This window comes from Fundulus heteroclitus, chromosome 20 (assembly GCF_011125445.2).
Source record: "Fundulus heteroclitus isolate FHET01 chromosome 20, MU-UCD_Fhet_4.1, whole genome shotgun sequence".
Classification (NCBI taxonomy): Eukaryota; Metazoa; Chordata; class Actinopteri; order Cyprinodontiformes; family Fundulidae; genus Fundulus; species Fundulus heteroclitus.
This window is the reverse complement of record NC_046380.1, coordinates 4,493,364-4,512,327: the sequence shown is the minus strand read 5'-3', so window position 1 is coordinate 4,512,327 and position 18,964 is coordinate 4,493,364. Positions and strand designations below refer to the sequence as shown.

The window sequence follows — 18,964 nt, the reverse complement described above, 5'->3', positions numbered from 1 at the left end:
TGCTGAAAGCCCACAAAACATTTTTAAATGCAAGCACCAAAATGCAGACGTTAGTAAAACAAAATTATCGTGTATTTAAAGAAAAAAACCTCAGCAGCAGCACAAGGTAACGTAACATCAACACCTTATTTTCATTAGTTATTGCTGTTCATCATTAGTTGTTCATGGATGTTTCTTATTATGTTGAAAAGCCTGGAAATCTTTAGTTTTCAGGTCTTATCAGTGGTTTTAAACAATGCCATCTGAGTAACTCTTCGTGTCGTCTTTTTTTTAATAAACCTACAGACTTTATTGGTGCTCGTGTTCTTAAACTGTTCAATGAGGAAACTGCATTTTGCAGTTTAACTAATCATCAAAAAACACTAAAAATTAACCATTAAGACAGTGCATTGGTGTAAAAAGAAAGACATACACAGGTTGTAGTTAATGTGCTGAAACATGCAGCAGTGATCATCTTCCCTTATGCGTCTGGTATTTAATATTCTGGTGCTTTTTTGGGTTTGACAGGCTTATAGAGTATGAAAGTGAATCTGTAATGATCTTAAGTGGTTTTTAAAAAGGTAAATATTTCACTTTTTATTTACGAACAGTGAAATGTTCTTTTTCCAGCCAGTTTGGCTTTTGGTTATGGTCCCATTTTAAGGCATTTTTCCCCTCCTGGTTTTGAACACAAGCTGCAGTCTCTGCTAACCAGGAATCACCGCGGTCTGCAACAACATTCATCATAAATGTGATAATTCCTGTCATTTTTATCCAGGGAATACCGTTTCTGCGACATAAAGGATTTAAATATGTTTTTAACAGCTTGATTCTTGATTATTCGTATATTAAAATGAAGATTAACTGATATATTCAGTGGTTTTTTCTATTATTATTCTCTGCAAATCTGCTTTACATTATTTTGATGTAGTAAATCATAAATATAAGACAAAATAATTAGAAATTCAAGGTTTTAACTTAAAACAATTAAAACATGATGCAGATTTTAAAATTAAACAAAAACGTTTTAACATGTCTTAAGGAATAAAGTGTTATTTTTCCAGTATCTTGTTTTCTTGGCATAAACTGGCTTTCTTAGCCTCTTTTGGAATCTCTTTGTATAAATAAGTCCTTCTCTTTAACGTCTTAAAACATTTTTACTGTGACGTTTGAATCATGTTGACCAAGTTCTCTGCAGAAAGCTCTTCCAGGAGGGCTGAAAGTTAATTAAACTCCAGGTAACCGACCCGGTGGCACCTAGGGGCTCAACGCTGATCAGAAACAAATTAAAGGCAGTTTTTGTCAGAATTTTGTAAATTTCTGATTTTACGGTCCTGATTAGCAGAGACACCTTTAATCTGAACATCTTCCAGCTATAGAGACTTCCAGAAGGTGTCAGTTTTACTCACTGCAGGCGCTACCGGTTGTTCATTTCAGGCCTTCGACACATTTCCAAAGCAGAATGATCGCCCAAAATACAAAAGCAATGATTGGGTAAACAAGTTAGATTTGCTGTGGGTTTTCTCTCATCCATACAGACTTAAATAAATACAGAAATCCTCATTAATACGTGGATAAGCGGCCCTCAGGAAGTTGAAGCTCAGCAGTATATTTTTTGTAGCAATCAACAAGCTTAACTGGATATTTAAGCACTTCTTTTATAATTGTTTGGTTTCTGGCCACCAAGCACTTGCAGCATGGCCCTCCAAAAACTTTACGTTTGCCTGTTCTATCAAGCATGATACCTGGGATCACCTGCGCCCGAGGTGGAGTTGGAGAACAAGGAGGAAGTCCCGCTTCTTCCCTATTCCAGTCTCGTAGCGAAACAGGCCCTCAGCATGATACTGCCACTACCATGCTTAACATTCAGGGCTGAGTGCTACACCGTCACTCTTCCATTTATTCGTGTCAACGGCTCCAGCTGTCGCCTCTTTCACAAAAAAACGCATTATTACCAACTATTCTTAGCCTGGCCAGCCGGGCCGACTATACGGAAGGAGCCGGTAGAGCCTGATTTTAAAGGCGGGGCTAACGGGGTTGGCGTCATCAGGTTAGAACCAATTAACTATGGATGTGATGAAAAAACTCCAAGCGACTCGCTCTGTTTTTACAAACTCAAATAAACAATTTTTTTTCCGCTTTTTTCTAAAACAAACAAATCAGAGGATACTTGGTGTACTCACACGATCTTTCTTAATCTTTCGAGCAGTGTCCGAAATTAAACTTCCTGATTCACCGGTCAAATCGGCCGGTAAAAATCTACCTGGCCAAGCATATTTTTAACCGGCCATAATCCCACATAATCCCGCTATGTAATTAGCCTGAGCTAAACGCTAGCTGTTAGCAAACGCACATGACGTAGCTGCTGTCGTTCTTGCGTCACATGTGCGAGTGTTTGTTGCCATACGAGCTGAAAGCAGAGGAACATAAAGAAAAATCCACCCAGATGACGACTGAAAAACATGATTTGGTGCAAACATTTACTCGCCACATGGCAGCTAGCTAGCCCTCTGAAATTTATTTCGCCAAACGGAAAACTTACTCTCGTTTGGCGTCTGGTGAGCGTTAATTTTCAGACCCTGCTAATTTCGGCACCAAGCAACAAAAACCTCCATATGCATCTTGACTGTTATGGTAGCAGAAAAACAGTGCTGCATTATGGGTAATTCTGCAGCTGAGACTGACGCATCGGAAAGTCCCGCCTCCCGCGCTGTGATTGGTCCAGAGGGAATGAAGCCTTAGCAGACTGACTTACTTAATTCAGTCTGGCTGGCCAGGATAAACTATTCTAGCTTTAATTAACATTTTGAAACATGGACAAAAAGTACTCAGGGACATTTAGGGACATTTAATGATGCACATATCTAAGCTTTTATCTATGCTTTGCACCTTGTGTGGATTAGAGAAAATTCCCAACTCTGAGTTGTGGACCCAGTTTTATGCTATTAAAAATGACTGAAGCTGTGTGTTGTTCTATATTATTATTATTATTATTATTACTGTTGTATTTAACTGCTGGGATGTGAAAGTCCTTAATTAATCTGAGCCGGATGGCCATGATGAGAGGTTTTCCGAAGCATAAATCACAAATTTAGCAGAACAGGTGTAAAGTGGCAGCTAGTGTTTGTTCTCAAGCTGTTTTTAATTCCTGGTCTCTCCTTCATTAAGAGATTTTTGCTTAGATGGTTTTTACATAATTTTTTATATTTATGTGAGCATCGTAGCTTCATTGCTGGTCAGTCGAAATATTTCACACAGCTGTAATTGGATTATTGCTTTGGGCTCAACTTTGACGACAGAAAGCTCGGCTTTCAAGAAAAAAAGAAAACAGGTGAAAAAATATAAATTCTGAATTTAACACATGCTGATAAATGAACGTTTCTATTAAAGCTTTTCATATATTTCTATGATGCTTAAAAAACTATTAATATAAAGCCAACAGCTTTGCTTGTAATAATCATATCCAAATATCTATTAACTCTCTATTTATCTTTGCCTTTATAACTTAATGATTCTTCTTTTTTCTTAAAGAAAATGGGCCATTGCAGCTTCTTCAACACTTTAACTGAGCTCAGATCAGTTAATATCAAACCCAGTTTTAGTCTTTATACAAAAAACATTAAAATTTGCACCATGCATGTTGCAGGGTATCTTTTTTTTGGACGGTTGTAGCTGCCTATGCAGAGATTTGCCAGGCTGGTACAGGTGTGACGGGCTCCTGAGCAGCGCTTCACAGATGCAGGATTAGAGCTGGATTATTTCAGGGCTTGCTGGTTCTGAATGCTGTTTGTGTTTAAGGTGTTTCAGTAAAGAAAACGTCAGTGAAATATAAATATAATGCACTGCTTGGCTCCGCTCCGCTCCGTTCAGTTTGTTTGCATAAATCTGTGAATCTGAGTGTCGGGCGCTCCCGGTCCTGGTAGTTATGAAGTGCACTTCTATAAAAAAATAATAAAATAAATAAAATGGATGAAAATGGTACTTGTACAGCGCTTTAAGTAGTCCGACGACCCCAAAGCGCTTTACACACTGCAAAAACGGATCAAAAATAAGTCCAATGTTCTTAAAATTTGTGTTTTTTTGTCCCTGATTTGAGCAGGTAAATAATCTTATCTGCCAATTTAATGAGTATTTTGACCCCTAAAATAAGATAATTAGACATCCTGCACTTGAAATAAGAGGATGGAGATGAGTTGTTCCAATTTTAAGTGCAAAAATCTTATTCCATTGGCAAATCATCTTATTTTCCTGTCAAATCAAAAACAGATGCACTCATTTTAAGAAAATGTTACTTATTTTTAGTTCTGTTTTTGCAGTACAGCATCCATTTGGGTTGTTTGCACTGCATAATGGGAACTAGAAGTAAGTCAAATTTTCTTGAAATGAGAGTATTTGCACTAGATTTGAGACGGTAAATAAGATGATCTGCCTGTGGAATAAGATTTTTGCACTTAAAACATTTTAAGACTCATTTTAAGAAAATGTCACTTATTTTTAGTTCCGTTTTTGCAGTGCACTACAGTCGGTCATTCACCACATTCACACCCTGAAAACTGAATACTGTCGAACTGCAGCAGCCCCACGCCAAGTTCAAAAATAAGAATCAAAGATGTTCAGAAGTAAAAATGTTGAGGGTTAAAGTCAGCAGGGGGTCGTCTGCCCCCCCCCCCCCTCAGAGAGTTCAGGACCAGCAGTGAACCGTGTGAGAACCTGATCAGAGTCTTGACCAATCGTCTCCTTCCTCTCAGACTTCACCTGGCGGCTCCGGGCCGATCCAGCGTTTCGCTTTCAGACCACAGGATCCCCCGTCTGACCGGAGCAGGCCTCCATCTGGGGCTCAGTCCCCCCCCACGGCTTGACCCCTGACCTCCCGAACACGGCAGGAAGCGGAGGATCAGGAGGTCGGCGGCTTGTGGAGGATGCCCTGCAGGTCCTCTGGCAGCGTGAGGATGACGGCCTCGATGTGGGCTCTGAGTTTGGACAGGGTGCCGGGCCGAACCGGCAGCTGCTCCCTCTCTGCCTGGCTCTGCGGCAGAAAACGTTACGGTTTACGTTAATTGTTCTGATTATTACAGCTTTACTGTTATAGCGCCTTCAGATGAAGTTATGAACCCGGTTCACTGGAGCGGCGCCGGGAAAACGTAACGGACAAACTCAGCAGCAGTAAAATCTAGAGCTGGGCCTTTATTGTATCGCTTAATCCTGAAAAATCTCTTATGATAAGAATTTGGGTTTAATTTGGCAACGATAAATTCAAATTAATAATGTCTGAGAACCCCAAAAACTGCTAGCATTGTCTGGATTGTTATTTTACCTATTTTCCCCACTGTTGGTTTCTTAAGCGCATCAATAAAGGTCAATAAATTACAAAATATAACTAAATGATATTGCTGTATTCAATGATATTGCTGTTTAATGATAAAAAAAAAAATCCAATTTCGTGCCGATTAAACATTTTAAATTTTATTTTAATCTATGTTACATTGTTTGTATTTATGGGGATTTTAAATTTTAAAAATCTTTTAAGTCAAATTAAAAACACATTTGCTTTGACTGTTATAGTTAAACTGTTTTACTGAAACATCACTAGTTTCAGTTTGTAGTCCAACTGTTTTTAACATTTGCGTTTAGGTTCCATTTTCCCATGTTTTCTACATTCCAAATTGTTTTTATACTGTTATTTTATTTTCCTATATTTTAATCATTTAAAGCACTTTACATTATCTTTATACTGAAATGTACTATACAAATAAATTTGCCTTCCCTTTAATTGAAATTAAGTCACAAACACAAAGTTGCCTAAAAAGACAACAAGAAGCTGATAATAGTCTTTAATCATCACTTTTATCATTATCATAATAGTACCACAGTATATCGTGATACAATTTAAAATCCACCACACTGCAAAAAGGGAACTAAAAGTAAGTGAAAATCTTTTGAAATTAGTGTTTTTGTCCTTGATTTGAGCAGATAAATAAGATTATCTGCAAATGGAATGAGTGTTTTGACCCCTAAAATAAAATAATTAGATAAACTGCACTTGAAATAAGATGATGAGGATGAGTTGTTCCTATTTTAAGTGCAAAAATCTTAATCCATTGGCAGATTATTTTATTTACCTGCTCAAATCAAGGACAAATACAGTGATTTCTAGAAAATTTGACTTACTTTTAGTTCCATTTTTGCACTAGTAAAATCTGCACTAGCTGCTTCATATGAAACCATTTGCAGCAACGACATAAATCTCAACATCGACCTAAGTAACCTGCAAAAACCCAATAAAGTTAAAGAGCTTAGCGGTAGCAGCACAAACGCAGAAACACGTTTTTATGCGGTTTGTGGACGTAACAGCTGGATGAGGCAGCAGAGATCTGAAGTAGAAGACGACGCGCATCTCGAAGCCTTCCACACCGAAGCAATGCAATAGTTGGTGGTTAACAGACACTAAAGTTTTAAATATGGCCACAGGGAAATGTGGTGTTCAAAACAGAAGAAGGTTTTTGGGAAGTTTTCAATGTTAAAGTCAAGTTATTAGCTGATAAAGACCTGCAAAGCACCTCAGTAGTACAGGTTTTGCTTTTGTTTCCTGTCTGGTCTTCTTATTTTATTTAGCTTACAGCTTAAAACAACATAAAAGCAAACCAACCACCTGGCGTTTGTTGCATATTCTTTTAGTTTGTGCTCACCAGTTTGTCCTTGAGCTTCAGAACCAGGTCCACCACCTCCACCTCTGTGTGCTTCTGGATCCTCTGCTGGAGGTCCTGCACACAGAAAAGGACAGAACACCGTCTCAATCACTCTTCATCTTCAGTCCGACTTAAAAAAGCCTGAAATCTGTATAAAAAACAACCACGTACAGCTGAGCCTGGCAGATTTAGGTGTAAAGGAATGTTTTTTACCAGAGGTGGGTAGTAACTAGTTACATTTACTCAGTTACATTTTGAACAAAATGTACTTTTAGGAGCAGTTTTACTTCACTGTACTTTTTACTTTTACTTGAGTCGTATTATTACTCAATTTTCGTATTAATTAATCCTGTATATTCTTCAGTGATGGTATCAAGGCATTGGTTGTTTGTACCTGTAATACTTTATCTGTTGGTTCTGCTGTTCTTTTTATATCCCTCTTTGCAGGTGTAGAAGCAGACTCAGAGGATGTTATATTGCTTTCTCCCGTTCCTCTCCTCTTTCTCTTTCACCTTTTCTATATAAACGTTCTTGTATGCAGCATGCATGCCGGCTTGGACTGCGAAAAATGTTGACAAATTATTTAAGTGCCATGAATTGAGGCTCTATTCCTGATTTAAATCTGGTGAAACTTGTCGTTTAATGCAGCAGAAATGTTTTTAGAAGGTAAAGAGGTTGTGAGGAAATTAGGAAAATACAAATCATTTGTGTCATTGTGTGAACAGCCTGTAGAAATTCTTGTCGAAATATAAAAATGTTGGTTCCCCTGGCGTCTCCCTCGGCGCTCTGGTGGGTATTTGGCTCTTCACAACCACTTCCTTATGGATAAATCTTAAAGACACAAACACAGTCTCACAAACACCTACAGGTGCTTACAGACTCCTGTACAGAAAATCCCTGTTATTATCTTCAGCTGTTAATTTCTACATGTCGTATTAATTAATCCTGTATATTCTTCAGTGATGGTATCAAGGCGTTGGTTGTTTGTACCTGTAATACTTTATCAGCTGGTTCTGCTGTTCTTTATATATCTCTGTTTGCAGGTGAAGAAGCTCTCTCCCTCTTTTCTCTCCTCTTTCTCCTCTTTCTCCATTTTATTCTCTTCTACCTTCCTGTTTCAGTGTCCATTTAACATGAAATATTCCCTGCATAAATTCAAATAAAGCTTCCTGCATGCATAAATCAAACTGCTGAACTGTGCGGTGCTGAGGTTCTTATCCAAACTTCACCTCCTCACACAGAGCCTCCAGATGCAGAGCCTCCAGCTTCTGAGTCATTTCTCTTTTCCTGCTGCGGAACCAGCCGTCAAAGTTCGGAGACTTTAGAAAATGCCTGAAAAAAACAACATAAATAAGTTAGAAAATGTACCACAGAGGTTACGTTTAGCTCGTGTCACGTCGTTTCTGTGCGTGTTCACAGGCTCGACGACGGTCCGCACCTGTAGAGTCCGATCCAGTCTCCTTTGAGTCTGGAGGTGAGCTGAGGCCCGGCCTTCTCCAGGGTCTTCATGAAGTCCTGCTGGACGAACGGTCGCAGCTGCGGCGGACTCTTCCAGGGACTGATGGACTTCTGGAGGGGCATGAGGCTGGCAACGTACCGCTCCTGCAAAAAAAAAACCAACGCACAGAATCATCCTTCAGAACCAGTTTAGTCTATAACCATAGAAGCTTTGCTGTGTTGGATTTAAAAAGACAAAAAAATGATGTTTTTTTTATGCCGCATCAAAGGCTCATGGATAAAAAGGTCGACATTTACCAGAGGGATGATGAAGCTCTGCGTCAGCTCCAAAAAGTAGCGTCGAAGAATTGCATTCTGGGCCGCCGACGGTCTCTTCTGCTGGACCCCCTGAGAAACGAAAAAACAAACCTCTGACCTTTGACCCTGCAGAGCTACGAGTTTTACAGACGCAGCAGACGTGGAAAATCCACATCCAGAACCAACTGCAGATCCGTTATTTGTGTTAAATACAGTAGAAATATATTTTAAAGAGGATTTAACCACATTTAGTAGATTATAGTCGGATTTTATTCTCAATTTACAGTCACATTGAATTAATTAGAATAGACTTTTTAAAACGGCAACCTTTAGGCTCAGATTTCTGTGTTAAAAATGTTTATTGGTCTGAAGCTATATTATAGTTTTTAATGTGTTTTAATTAGCAGAACATCCAAATTAACAGAAATAAAGGCTAGAAAACAAACATTCGATTCCAATTCTCGAGATTTAGAATCGATTCTTTTCGATTCAAAATGGATGGCTGGAAATAAAAAATAATTTTTAGCTGTTACCTGAATTTCATGACTGTGTAGTTATGCAACATATTGATACTACTCTCATATTAACATTTAACAGCAAATTAATAAAGTAATGGCAGCTAATGGTGGCCGTAAGGACCAAACTGTCTCCCTGAATGCTGAGACAACAAACATGCTGTGGGGCAGAAAACCCCAAAAGATCCATGGTGGAAAACAGAGACACCAGAAAACATCTACAGCTGCTATTTCTATTCTATTCAATTTCAAAAATACTTTGTTAAACCAAAAGGGACACTAAATTTGGACACTGACCAGGTGTATTATTAAAAATATGACATTAAAAATTCACCTCCTGGACTGGAGTGTGAAGAATATCCGTGGACTCGTGCCGGCTCACGCATATTTAGCTGCAGGATTTGTTTTAAATATCGATCTTTTCTAATACGAATCAATTTTTAGGACATAATGAGAATTGATTTATAATAGCCCTAGTGTTAATTATTTTATATAACGTGTTTCACAGAATATTTCTTTCTGGGAGGCGTCACAGGCAACAACGCCGTCCAGCAACATTAGGAACGAAGAGCAACACTGATGTTGCTGTCAGTTTATTCTGTTTTAACCTTGAACCGCCGCTACCGTCTTGCTTTTAAGCACTTTTACATATTAGGGCTAGACGATAATTTAATAACAATATATGTCGATGATAGAAAAGAAAAAGGTCAGAAAAAGTTTAATAGAATAACAGTTTTCCTTTTTAGTCATGTAGGTTAATATTACAGTCGTTACATCCTCCCAACCAATCACAACGCAGACCCAGGAACCAAGCTCCGCCTCCTTCAAAGAGTTCAGAGAGCATGCGTTCTTTTGTCTTTTTTAAAAACTTGAAGTTTTGGTAAAAAGTTGGTTTAATAAAGGGTTGAGTTATAAGTCAGTGTCTTCTTTATTTAAAAATAGTTTGCTAAGCAACAGCATAAAATCACTTAAAATCTATATTTTGAATTTGCTGATAGTTATCAATATCAACATTCTGCCGGATGCTCACAGCTGAGATGATAATGATAAGCAGGGTCCCTTCAACATGCTTCACGCTCTTTTAACTCTCAGTCAACAATATTTAGCTGCAGGACGTAACTGAAGGGAAGGAACCAGTTTCTGCCTTTTCATCAGTAATTTTATCTAAAGAGAATCTCTCCGGCTTCGCTTCTGTCACACAGCAGAAACAGAACGGAGGCTGGAAACGGGTAGGAGATCCGGTGATGTTCACGCTGCACAAAGGGAACTAAAAGTTTGTAAAATTTTTATGAAATTAGTGTGTTTGTCCTTGATTTGAACAGGAAAATAATCTCATCTGCCTACGGAACGAGTATTTTTACCCCTAAAATAACATACCATATGTTTTGGATTATAAGGCCCACCAAATATTCTTCCCAAGTATGTAATATCACTCCTTCACGTCCACATCTCTCTATCCGTCTCTATCAGGAGGACAGAGTAGCTGGACTACACTGCCCTGTTTCTAACATACGGGCGAAATAAACATAACTTTTATATTGAATTAACTTAACTTACAAGGTTTATTGCACTTCTAGTTTAGACATTACAGTCAGGCAGTCTTGTAGACAGCTCTGGGGTCCTATCAGGTAGTGACAGTGTACCGTAATGCTCCTAATATCCATTTAGTGGAGCGACTTTGTTGCTAACTAAAGTCAAATTTACACATTTGAACAGATTTTTGAGCACATTGTACCACATAAAATCAGTCAGTAAGCACAATGGTGATCATATATAAGGTGCACTATCAATTTTTGAGAAAATCTAAGGATTTTAAGTGCGCCTTATAGTCCAAAAAGTACAGTAATTAGATATATTCACTTAAAATAAGATGATGGAGATGAGTTGTTCCTGTTTTAAGTGCAAAAATCTTATTCCACAGGCAGATCATCTTATTTACCTGCTCAAATCAAGTGCAAATACTCTCATTTCAAGAAAATTTGACTTACTTCTAGTTCCCATTATGCAGTGCAAACAACCCAAATGGATGCTGCACTGCAAAAACGGAACTAAAAATAAGTAACATTTTCTTAAAATGAGTGCATCTGTTTTTGATTTGAGCGGGTAAATAAGATGATTTGCCAATGGAATAACATTTTTGCACTTAAAATAGGAACAATTCATCTCCATCCTCTTATTTCAAGTGCAGGATGTCTAATTATCTTATTTTAGGGGTCAAAATACTCATTCCATTGGCAGATAAGATTATTTACCTGCTCAAATCAAGGACAAAAAAACACAAATTTTAAGAACATTTGACTTATTTTTGATCCGTTTTTGCAGTGTGAAGATGAAAGATCTGACGTTTCATGACTCCTTTGGCCCAGGTTGCTTTAAACACGCAGCGACACGCTGAGCGGAGAACGTTTGTTACCTTCTGCAGCTGCTTGATGATCTCCTCATCCTTGTTGAGATATGGCTTGTATGCAGTGTACACACCTGTGATGAATACACACCAGCATCAGCTTCAGAGAACCTGCCAGCAACAAAGCCTTTACTGATTTACTGAAGGTGAAGACATCAAAAATAAAGACTATTTACCAGGTTTAGAGTCCAGAGTTTTGAGGTTTTTCAGTTTCTTGACTTTCATCTGCTTGGCCACTTCTCCTGAGGAGGAACAGAGACGTGAAAGAGAAGGAAGGACCTTTGATGGAGGAGCTCCACAACAACTGAAACCAGGAGAGTTAAAGAACCTGACATGAACTAAACGTCTTTCTGAGACCATTTCTATAGTATATCTCAATTAAATGCATAACGTTAAATATGCAATATCACCAAAAATCAGCATCCTCCTGCCTTGACTCCCATTCTCTACGCATGAGGTCCAATATGACGCTGGTCCACCCTTTGCAGCTATAACAGCTGCCAATCATCTGGGAAGGCGGTCCACAAGGTTCTGGAGAGTTTTGTGGGAATTTTTAACTATTCTTCCAGAATCTCATTAGTGAGGTCAGACGCTGCTGAAGGCCTGGCTCTCAGTCTCCGCTCTAATTCATCCCAGAAGTCGTCTGCTGGGTCGAGGTCAGGACTCTGCAGGTCAGTCAAGGTCATCCTCACTAGAATCTCATCCAGGTCTAAATGCACTGCAAAAAAAGCAACTAAAAGAAAGTAACATTTTCTTGAAATGAGTGTATTTGTCCTTGATTTGAGCCGGTAAATAAGATGATCTGCCTGTGAAATGGAACTTTTTGTTCTGTCATTTTTCTCTTCATAGAAGGTACCCCTGGTCTGGTGTTCTGTTAGCTGTGACATCATCAGGGGAGGCAGATCATCCTCTATTACCATCTAACATAGAAAGTACTCCTGGGTCAATGTGAGCTTCTGTGCTTTCTGTGTCTCTGCTCTGTCTTCTCTAACATAGAAAGTACTCCTGGGTCAATGTGAGCTTCTGAGCTTTCTGTGTCTCTGCCCTGTCTTCTCTAACATAGAAAGTACTCCTGGGTCAATGTGAGCTTCTGTGCTTTCTGTGTCTCTGCTCTGTCTTCTCTAACATAGAAAGTACTCCTGGGTCAATGTGAGCTTCTGAGCTTTCTGTGTCTCTGCTCTGTCTTCTCTAACATAGAAAGTACTCCTGGGTCAATGTGAGCTTCTGTGCTTTCTGTGTCTCTGCTCTGTCTTCTCTAAGCCCCAGTGGGTGGAGGCAGATGAGCGTTCACACTGAGCCTGGTTCTGGTTCTGCTGGAGGTTCTCCTCCCTGTTAAAGGGGAGTTTTCCTCTCCACTGTCGCTTCATGCATGCTCAGTATGAGGGATTGCTGCAAAGCCATCAACAATGCAGACGACTGTCCACTGTGGCTCTACGCTCTTTCAGGAGGAGTGAATGCTGCTTGGAGAGACTTGATGCAACCTGCTGGGTTTCCTTAGAGAGGAAACTTTCTCACCAACCTGGAGGATTTGATGGAGTCTGACTTTAGAAAGTGCCTTGAGACGATGTATATCATGAATATACGCTATATAGATAAAATTGAATTGAATTGAATGACTATTTTTACCCTTACAATAAGATAATTAGACATACTGCACATGAAATAAGACGATGGAGATGACTTGTTCCTATATTAAGTGCAGATCATTAAACTTGTTGCTCAAATCAAAGAGAAATACACTTATTACAAGAGGATTTTACTGACTTTTAGTTGCTTTTTTGTAGTGTGGACCTAGGTTTCTGCTCTGGTTTCTCAGGAAGGGATCGTCTCCAAACAAGTTGGAAGCAGGGAGTTTTCCTGAAATTCTTCGTCTGCTGAAGCATTCAGAGTTCCTTTCACTGGAACCAAGGGTCTAAGCCCAGTTCCTGGAGAACAACCCCCACACCAGAACCATCCCTCCACCAAACGTCACACATGGTGCAATACTGTCAGACAAAAACCTGCCGGCCACCAAACCCAGACCTTTCCTTCAGATTCCCAGACGGAGAACCACGATTCATCCCTCCAGAGAACGTTCCTCCACTGCTCTAGAGCAGAGCTCCCCAGAACGTTTCAGCCCGCGGCGCCCAAAATAACAGCGCGAGTGACCGGGGACCGCATTATGTGGCGAGAGGGATTCTTATTTTATTTATTTTGTTGGTGTTTTTCAGGAATTATGAGAATAAAGCTGTAAAATTCCATGAATAAACTAATATTTCTGGAAGAATTGTTACAGAAAAGTGCAGCCTTCCCCCTCGCATCAGAACGAGCCATCTATTAAAGTTATACTTTGAAGTCGGTTACACAAATAAACACTAAATCTCAGCATCAAATCCGGGTCACGGCACCAGTATTTACTGGGACTTGCACTCTGAGATGGTTGCAAGTGGCCGGTTCAATCCCCGCAGACTGCCACTGTGGTCCTTGAGCAAGACCCTTAGCCCAAGGTTGTGATGGCTGCCCGCTGCTCCCTGAGGGACGGTTACATGCAGAAGATGAATTTCATTGAAATGTACAATTATAAATAAAGATTTCTTCTTCAAATCATCTGGTGACTTTGGGAACTGCAGCTCTAGAGTCCAGTGGCGCCGTGCTTTACGCCACTGGGTCCAACGCTTTGCAGCTTCTCAGCCATGAAGACCGGTACCATGAGGTTCTCTAGGTTCTGTTCTGAAGTTGGAGGTCTGTAGCGATGGACCTCTGGGCGCCTCAGCAGCAGCTCCATCGGTTTATAAACCGACCAGAACCTGACGGAGCTGCTGCCGTTCCCGTTCTCTTCCACTTTGTTCTAAAACCACCGACAGCTGACGGGGGAACATTTAGGAGCGACGGGAACTTTCCATCTGGACCTGCTGCCCAGGTGGCATCCTGTCACAGAACCAGGCTGGAGTTCTGCTCCTGAGAGCGACCCGTTCTTTCACAGATGTCTGTGGAACCTGCTGCTGGATTTTAGACGCCTGTAGCCGTGGAGCGAATACTTCTGTCCACAAAGTGTAAAACTTTCACTGCATGAGTGACGCCTACCCGCTTGCTTCATGTCTCCGATGCGGATGATGTGCGGCCAGTGCTGCAGAGTCTTTGCGAAGAACGGGTTGGTCACTCCCAGAATGACCGACGGCCTGCAGGTTCAGAGACGCACAAATAAATTAATTCAGGAAGACCGAATAAAATTACTTTTATTTCTTTATGACAAGAAACAACAATAAACAAAGTGCTTTACTGAAATCCTTTTTTTTATTCATATACGAGGCAGATCAATGAACATGATGCACTGAAGTAAGAATATTTCCTACATACAGATGGGAGTTATGGACGAAAAGATTATTGTATATTACTTTTTACTATACAGTCTCAAATTGAAAGCATAGTTTTTAAGATAGTATCCGTTTTAATATTCTTTACTTATAAATAATGATATTTATTTTCAGATCGGACTTGGATTAATAATTAAAGTTTCTCACCAAATAATATATTGAAGTACAAATCCCGTTTGCTTTATTGTCTAAAAGTGCAAATATGTTTGTGTTTAACCAGGAAATAATTCAAACTAAGTTCACAAACTGTTTCTAATCTCTCCATCTAGCAAAAATGCTTGAATAACAGCGCCTCTCCGTACTTCCTCACGTTCAAACCCCACCTATATCATCGTTTTGGACATTTGCCGTTTCTCTATAAACGGATGAAAATGTTTTACTGCCCAGCAATATTTCTAAAAACACTTTTTATGATTAAGACGGAACTAAAATGTGTGAAGTCCAGTGAGACTTCAGGTCAACACTGCAGTCAATTTCCCCGCCGACAAATACAACAACAGGTTCAACATTTTTTTAAATGCTAAACTAAAAAATATAAATGAGTGTCGATTTGTTATCGTTCTTAGGGACAAAACCAGAATCAGGAATAAACTGGAGATGGGTCTAAGCTATGTATTGCAAAAGGGAACTAAAACTAAGTAAAGTTATCTTTGAATTAGTGTATTTGTTCTTGATTTGAATGGGTAATTAAGATGATCTGCCAATGGAATAAGATTTTTCGCACTTAAAATAGGAACAATTCATCTCCATCGTCTTATTTCAAGTGCAGTTTATCTAATTATCCTATTTTTTGGGGTAAAAATACTCGTGAGACCTGAATATAAGTCGCAGGATCGACCAAACTACAGGGAAAAAAAGTGCAACTTATAGTCTGAAAAACACGGCATTATTGATAATTTTATGTTCTTGTTATTAATATCTGTGATATTAGTTGCAACACTGAGTAACTTGTTTCTCTTGCATCTCCTCATCACCTTTAACACGTTTGTATTTCTGTGTTAGCTGCAGACTTTGACTTCTTTGGCTCATCATCTGTTTATTTGTTATGTTGTGCTTTTTTGGTTTTTATGATATACTGTTTTTTTTTTCCGTCTGTAAACCACTTTCTATTAATAAAGACTGACTGAATGAATAATATGGTTTTTCTACATATTTTGTAATGCAGTTGTAGTCACACTGATAACTCTTTTTAATGCAGTCAGCACTTTTTGCTGTATGCCGACACATCAGCATTCAGCGTTATTGTATTTTTAACTTATTCCCTGCTTAGATCACAGCATCCTGATCTGTAACTGGATTCCTCTCTCGCCTGCTTGGGTGGAGCGTCTCGTGTTAAATAACTACGCAGTGCGACTGCTGGGGGTGTGTAGCGTCGGCTGCGTGGGATTATTTTCACTCACGGAGCCTGCGTCCTGGTCGTGTACTCCTTAAACTCGCTGTCATGGATGGTGAAGTACGGCCTGAAGTCGCTGCAATAACGCAGTGGAGAGATGCAGCTGCAGAAAGAGAGAGAGAGGGGGGGGGGGGGGGGGGGGGGGGGTGTAAATTTAATATTTAACTCTAACAGAAAATCTGCTTCTGTCCATCACAGCAACCCAAAGATCTGCAGTCGATTCGAGAACCATCTCCGACTCACCTGACCAGCGCCAGCACGGTTTCCGACGACTCTGCGGGCGACGGCGCCATGACCACCAGGGCCTCCCCCAGCAACACCAACTCCCAAAGCATCTGGATGTGGAAGAAGACCGGGTGGAAGCACCTGGGCAGAGAAGACGCTCGTTTGAGACAGAGAAGGGCTGGAGGTGGCATTAAGTGGAACATCAGACACAAATGTACCTCTTCCTGAAGAAGAGGTACCGGTTTGTTTCCAAAGAGTCTCGCAAAAAAGCGTTTTTTTTTATCTAATAATTAATCTGTATGGTTGTAGGAAAACATGCAACTGCGACACCACAGCTGAACATTACAATGAGGGTCTCGTTTTACCCACATTCTTTTCTTTCTGTTCTTTCGCTGCAAGTTTCTCACAATTTGCTCAAAGATTTAGCGCATAAATTAGGGCTGGAGGATAATTCAATAACAATAAATATAGATCGATCGACGTACATCGATAATAGAAATAAAAAAAAGGGTCAATAAAAAGTTCAATAGAACAGTTTTCCTTCCTTTTGCATTCTAGCCTATCATGTAGGTTAATATTACAGTTATTTTATCCTCTCAACCAATCACAACGCAGATCCAGGAACCAAGCTCCGCCCCTTTCAAAAGGTTCAGAGAGCACGTGTTTGTTTATTCTTCTATAAAAACTTGCAGTTTTGGTAAAAAGTTGGTTGAATCGAGTTTGAATTCAGTGTTTGTTACTGTATCTAAAAATAAGTCGCAAAGCAACAGCATAAAATGTCCAGGGCTGCACTTAAAATATATGTTTTGAATTTGTTAACAAATATAGATATTGATCAATATGCTTTTTTCTATATCGTCCAGCCCTAATATAAACATGTATATAGCGAGCATCAAAGGCAGTCAGAGTCCTCCCAACTGTCCAAATATATTATCGTCAGGCAGAGCATGAATGGAAAACATTCTAAATATAACTTTCAACACAATATTGCATCCAAGCAGCACAATAGTGATGATGCAAACATGAGTAGTGATGCAATTCCATATATTGTGCAGCTTAAGTTTAGTTTATGCGCTTTTACTGAGGGATAAAAAGTTAAATAACTGTGAATGTCAAAAAGGAAGTGTTTTTTTTCTGACCTAGATACAGATTAATTTACACAGAGAAGCCGAGATTAGTAAAATGACCTTTTTATAATGAGTAAGACTGCCAGAAGCACAAAAAGGCCAAGCTTCATAAAAGTTTAAGGCTTAAATCAGAGCTTTTACAGACTCTTCGACCTTTACTTCAACTCCTCCGTAAAGAGCCAAAGCGCTTTTATTCAGTGTAGCTGCAGTACCTCCAGTAAGCAGCAGATGGAGACAAAGAGACAGAATCAGCCTCACCTGAACAGGTCAACTTCGTGGATCGTCGGGAGCACGATGGAAACTAGACTGTCGCTCTGAAAGCAGAAATAAATCCTTTCCCTCTTAACGTGTGAAGCACGAATAAAACCAAACGCTGAGACATGAACTCTCTCTGGGGTCGATTACCTGTGCAGACTGGACCAGCTGGGACGTCCCCGCTTTATCGTAACAGGTTGGGATGCGAACCTAAAGCACATTAAAAACAATAAATGAACTTCAAATATGAGATCCAACAAATAACGGTTTCAAGCTGCACTGCAGGTCACCAACCGATAATGCTTCCTAGACGGCTTTTTCTAATTCAGCAACATAACAGAACCATGAAGAAATCTCTGTTTAGGCATCAGAATGTTATGAACATCAAGCTAATAACAGCTAGCGTGTTACCTATTTAGATAACGCTCTGAAACATTGACGCATTTAAAATAAATAGAAGACATTTAAAACTGTTGCCAAAAATGTACTCTTTTTTTTCACCTTTTTGAGACTAGAGTTTTAAAAGTTTTGTTTTCCAAATGCCTTTTAAGGATTACATTCTCCCACACAGGAAGGTAGCAACAATATTTTCATTCATCTTAGATCCGCCCTTCAAATGAATCTTAGCTCCGCCCTTCAAAGGAAGCCCCGCCCCCAGAAGTGTGATGAATGTAATCCGTAAAAAGCGATTAAAAAAGATTACAATTCATAAAACTGTCTTCAAAAACAAAACAAAAAAAGGGGAAAAAATACCAAACCGCAAAACTGTAGGTTAAAATTTTGCACACACCTTGTAAATTGCTCTCAAACCTTTATTTTTTTTAATATGTTTTTTAAAGTTCAGTTTCTAAAACATGTTTTTCCTAGCAGAAAATACTGGAACACATTTCTCTCAATACAGAAGCGGGAAAAAAACTGTGATAAAAACCTGGTATGTTACACCTCCTGTGAGACAAAATAATAAAAGATTTTGTTTTTAGGCGAGAATGTAGCCGTGTGAAACTCAAAACTGCTCAATTTATCAAGATATAGCTTAATTGTAAAACTGCTGAGAGTTCTACTGCTCATTTAAAAAGTTTAACACAGATGTGACTCAGCCAGATGAGATCTAACCGTTAATGTTTGGGTTTATTTCAGAGTTTAATCTGTTTCACAGCAAATGTGTTCTGCTGAGATTAAAGTCGGGCTTCAAAACAAGACAGTTTTATTTAACTTTATTGTTATGTTTTAGTTACATTTTTAAATTTATTTAAATCTAAACTGTGCAAAGGT

At 39.3% G+C, this 18,964-nt stretch overlaps 1 protein-coding gene across 1 annotated transcript in view; it reads right to left on the bottom strand.

Annotated features, from left to right (window-relative positions):
- Positions 1-4,429: 4,429 nt before the first annotated feature.
- The window catches only part of dennd6aa (DENN/MADD domain containing 6Aa), a 42,719-nt gene continuing 28,184 nt past the window's right edge, over positions 4,430-18,964 (bottom strand). The window contains exons 10-20 of the mRNA XM_036151649.1: positions 17,696-17,751; positions 16,329-16,451; positions 16,093-16,188; positions 14,403-14,497; positions 11,516-11,581; positions 11,349-11,413; positions 8,421-8,510; positions 8,104-8,267; positions 7,895-7,997; positions 6,666-6,740; positions 4,430-5,005 (exon numbers count right to left, since the gene is read on the bottom strand). Of these exons, the coding sequence (XP_036007542.1) occupies positions 4,874-5,005; positions 6,666-6,740; positions 7,895-7,997; positions 8,104-8,267; positions 8,421-8,510; positions 11,349-11,413; positions 11,516-11,581; positions 14,403-14,497; positions 16,093-16,188; positions 16,329-16,451; positions 17,696-17,751 (1,065 nt within the window). The 3' untranslated portion in view covers positions 4,430-4,873. The remainder of the gene's footprint in view (positions 5,006-6,665; positions 6,741-7,894; positions 7,998-8,103; positions 8,268-8,420; positions 8,511-11,348; positions 11,414-11,515; positions 11,582-14,402; positions 14,498-16,092; positions 16,189-16,328; positions 16,452-17,695; positions 17,752-18,964) is intronic.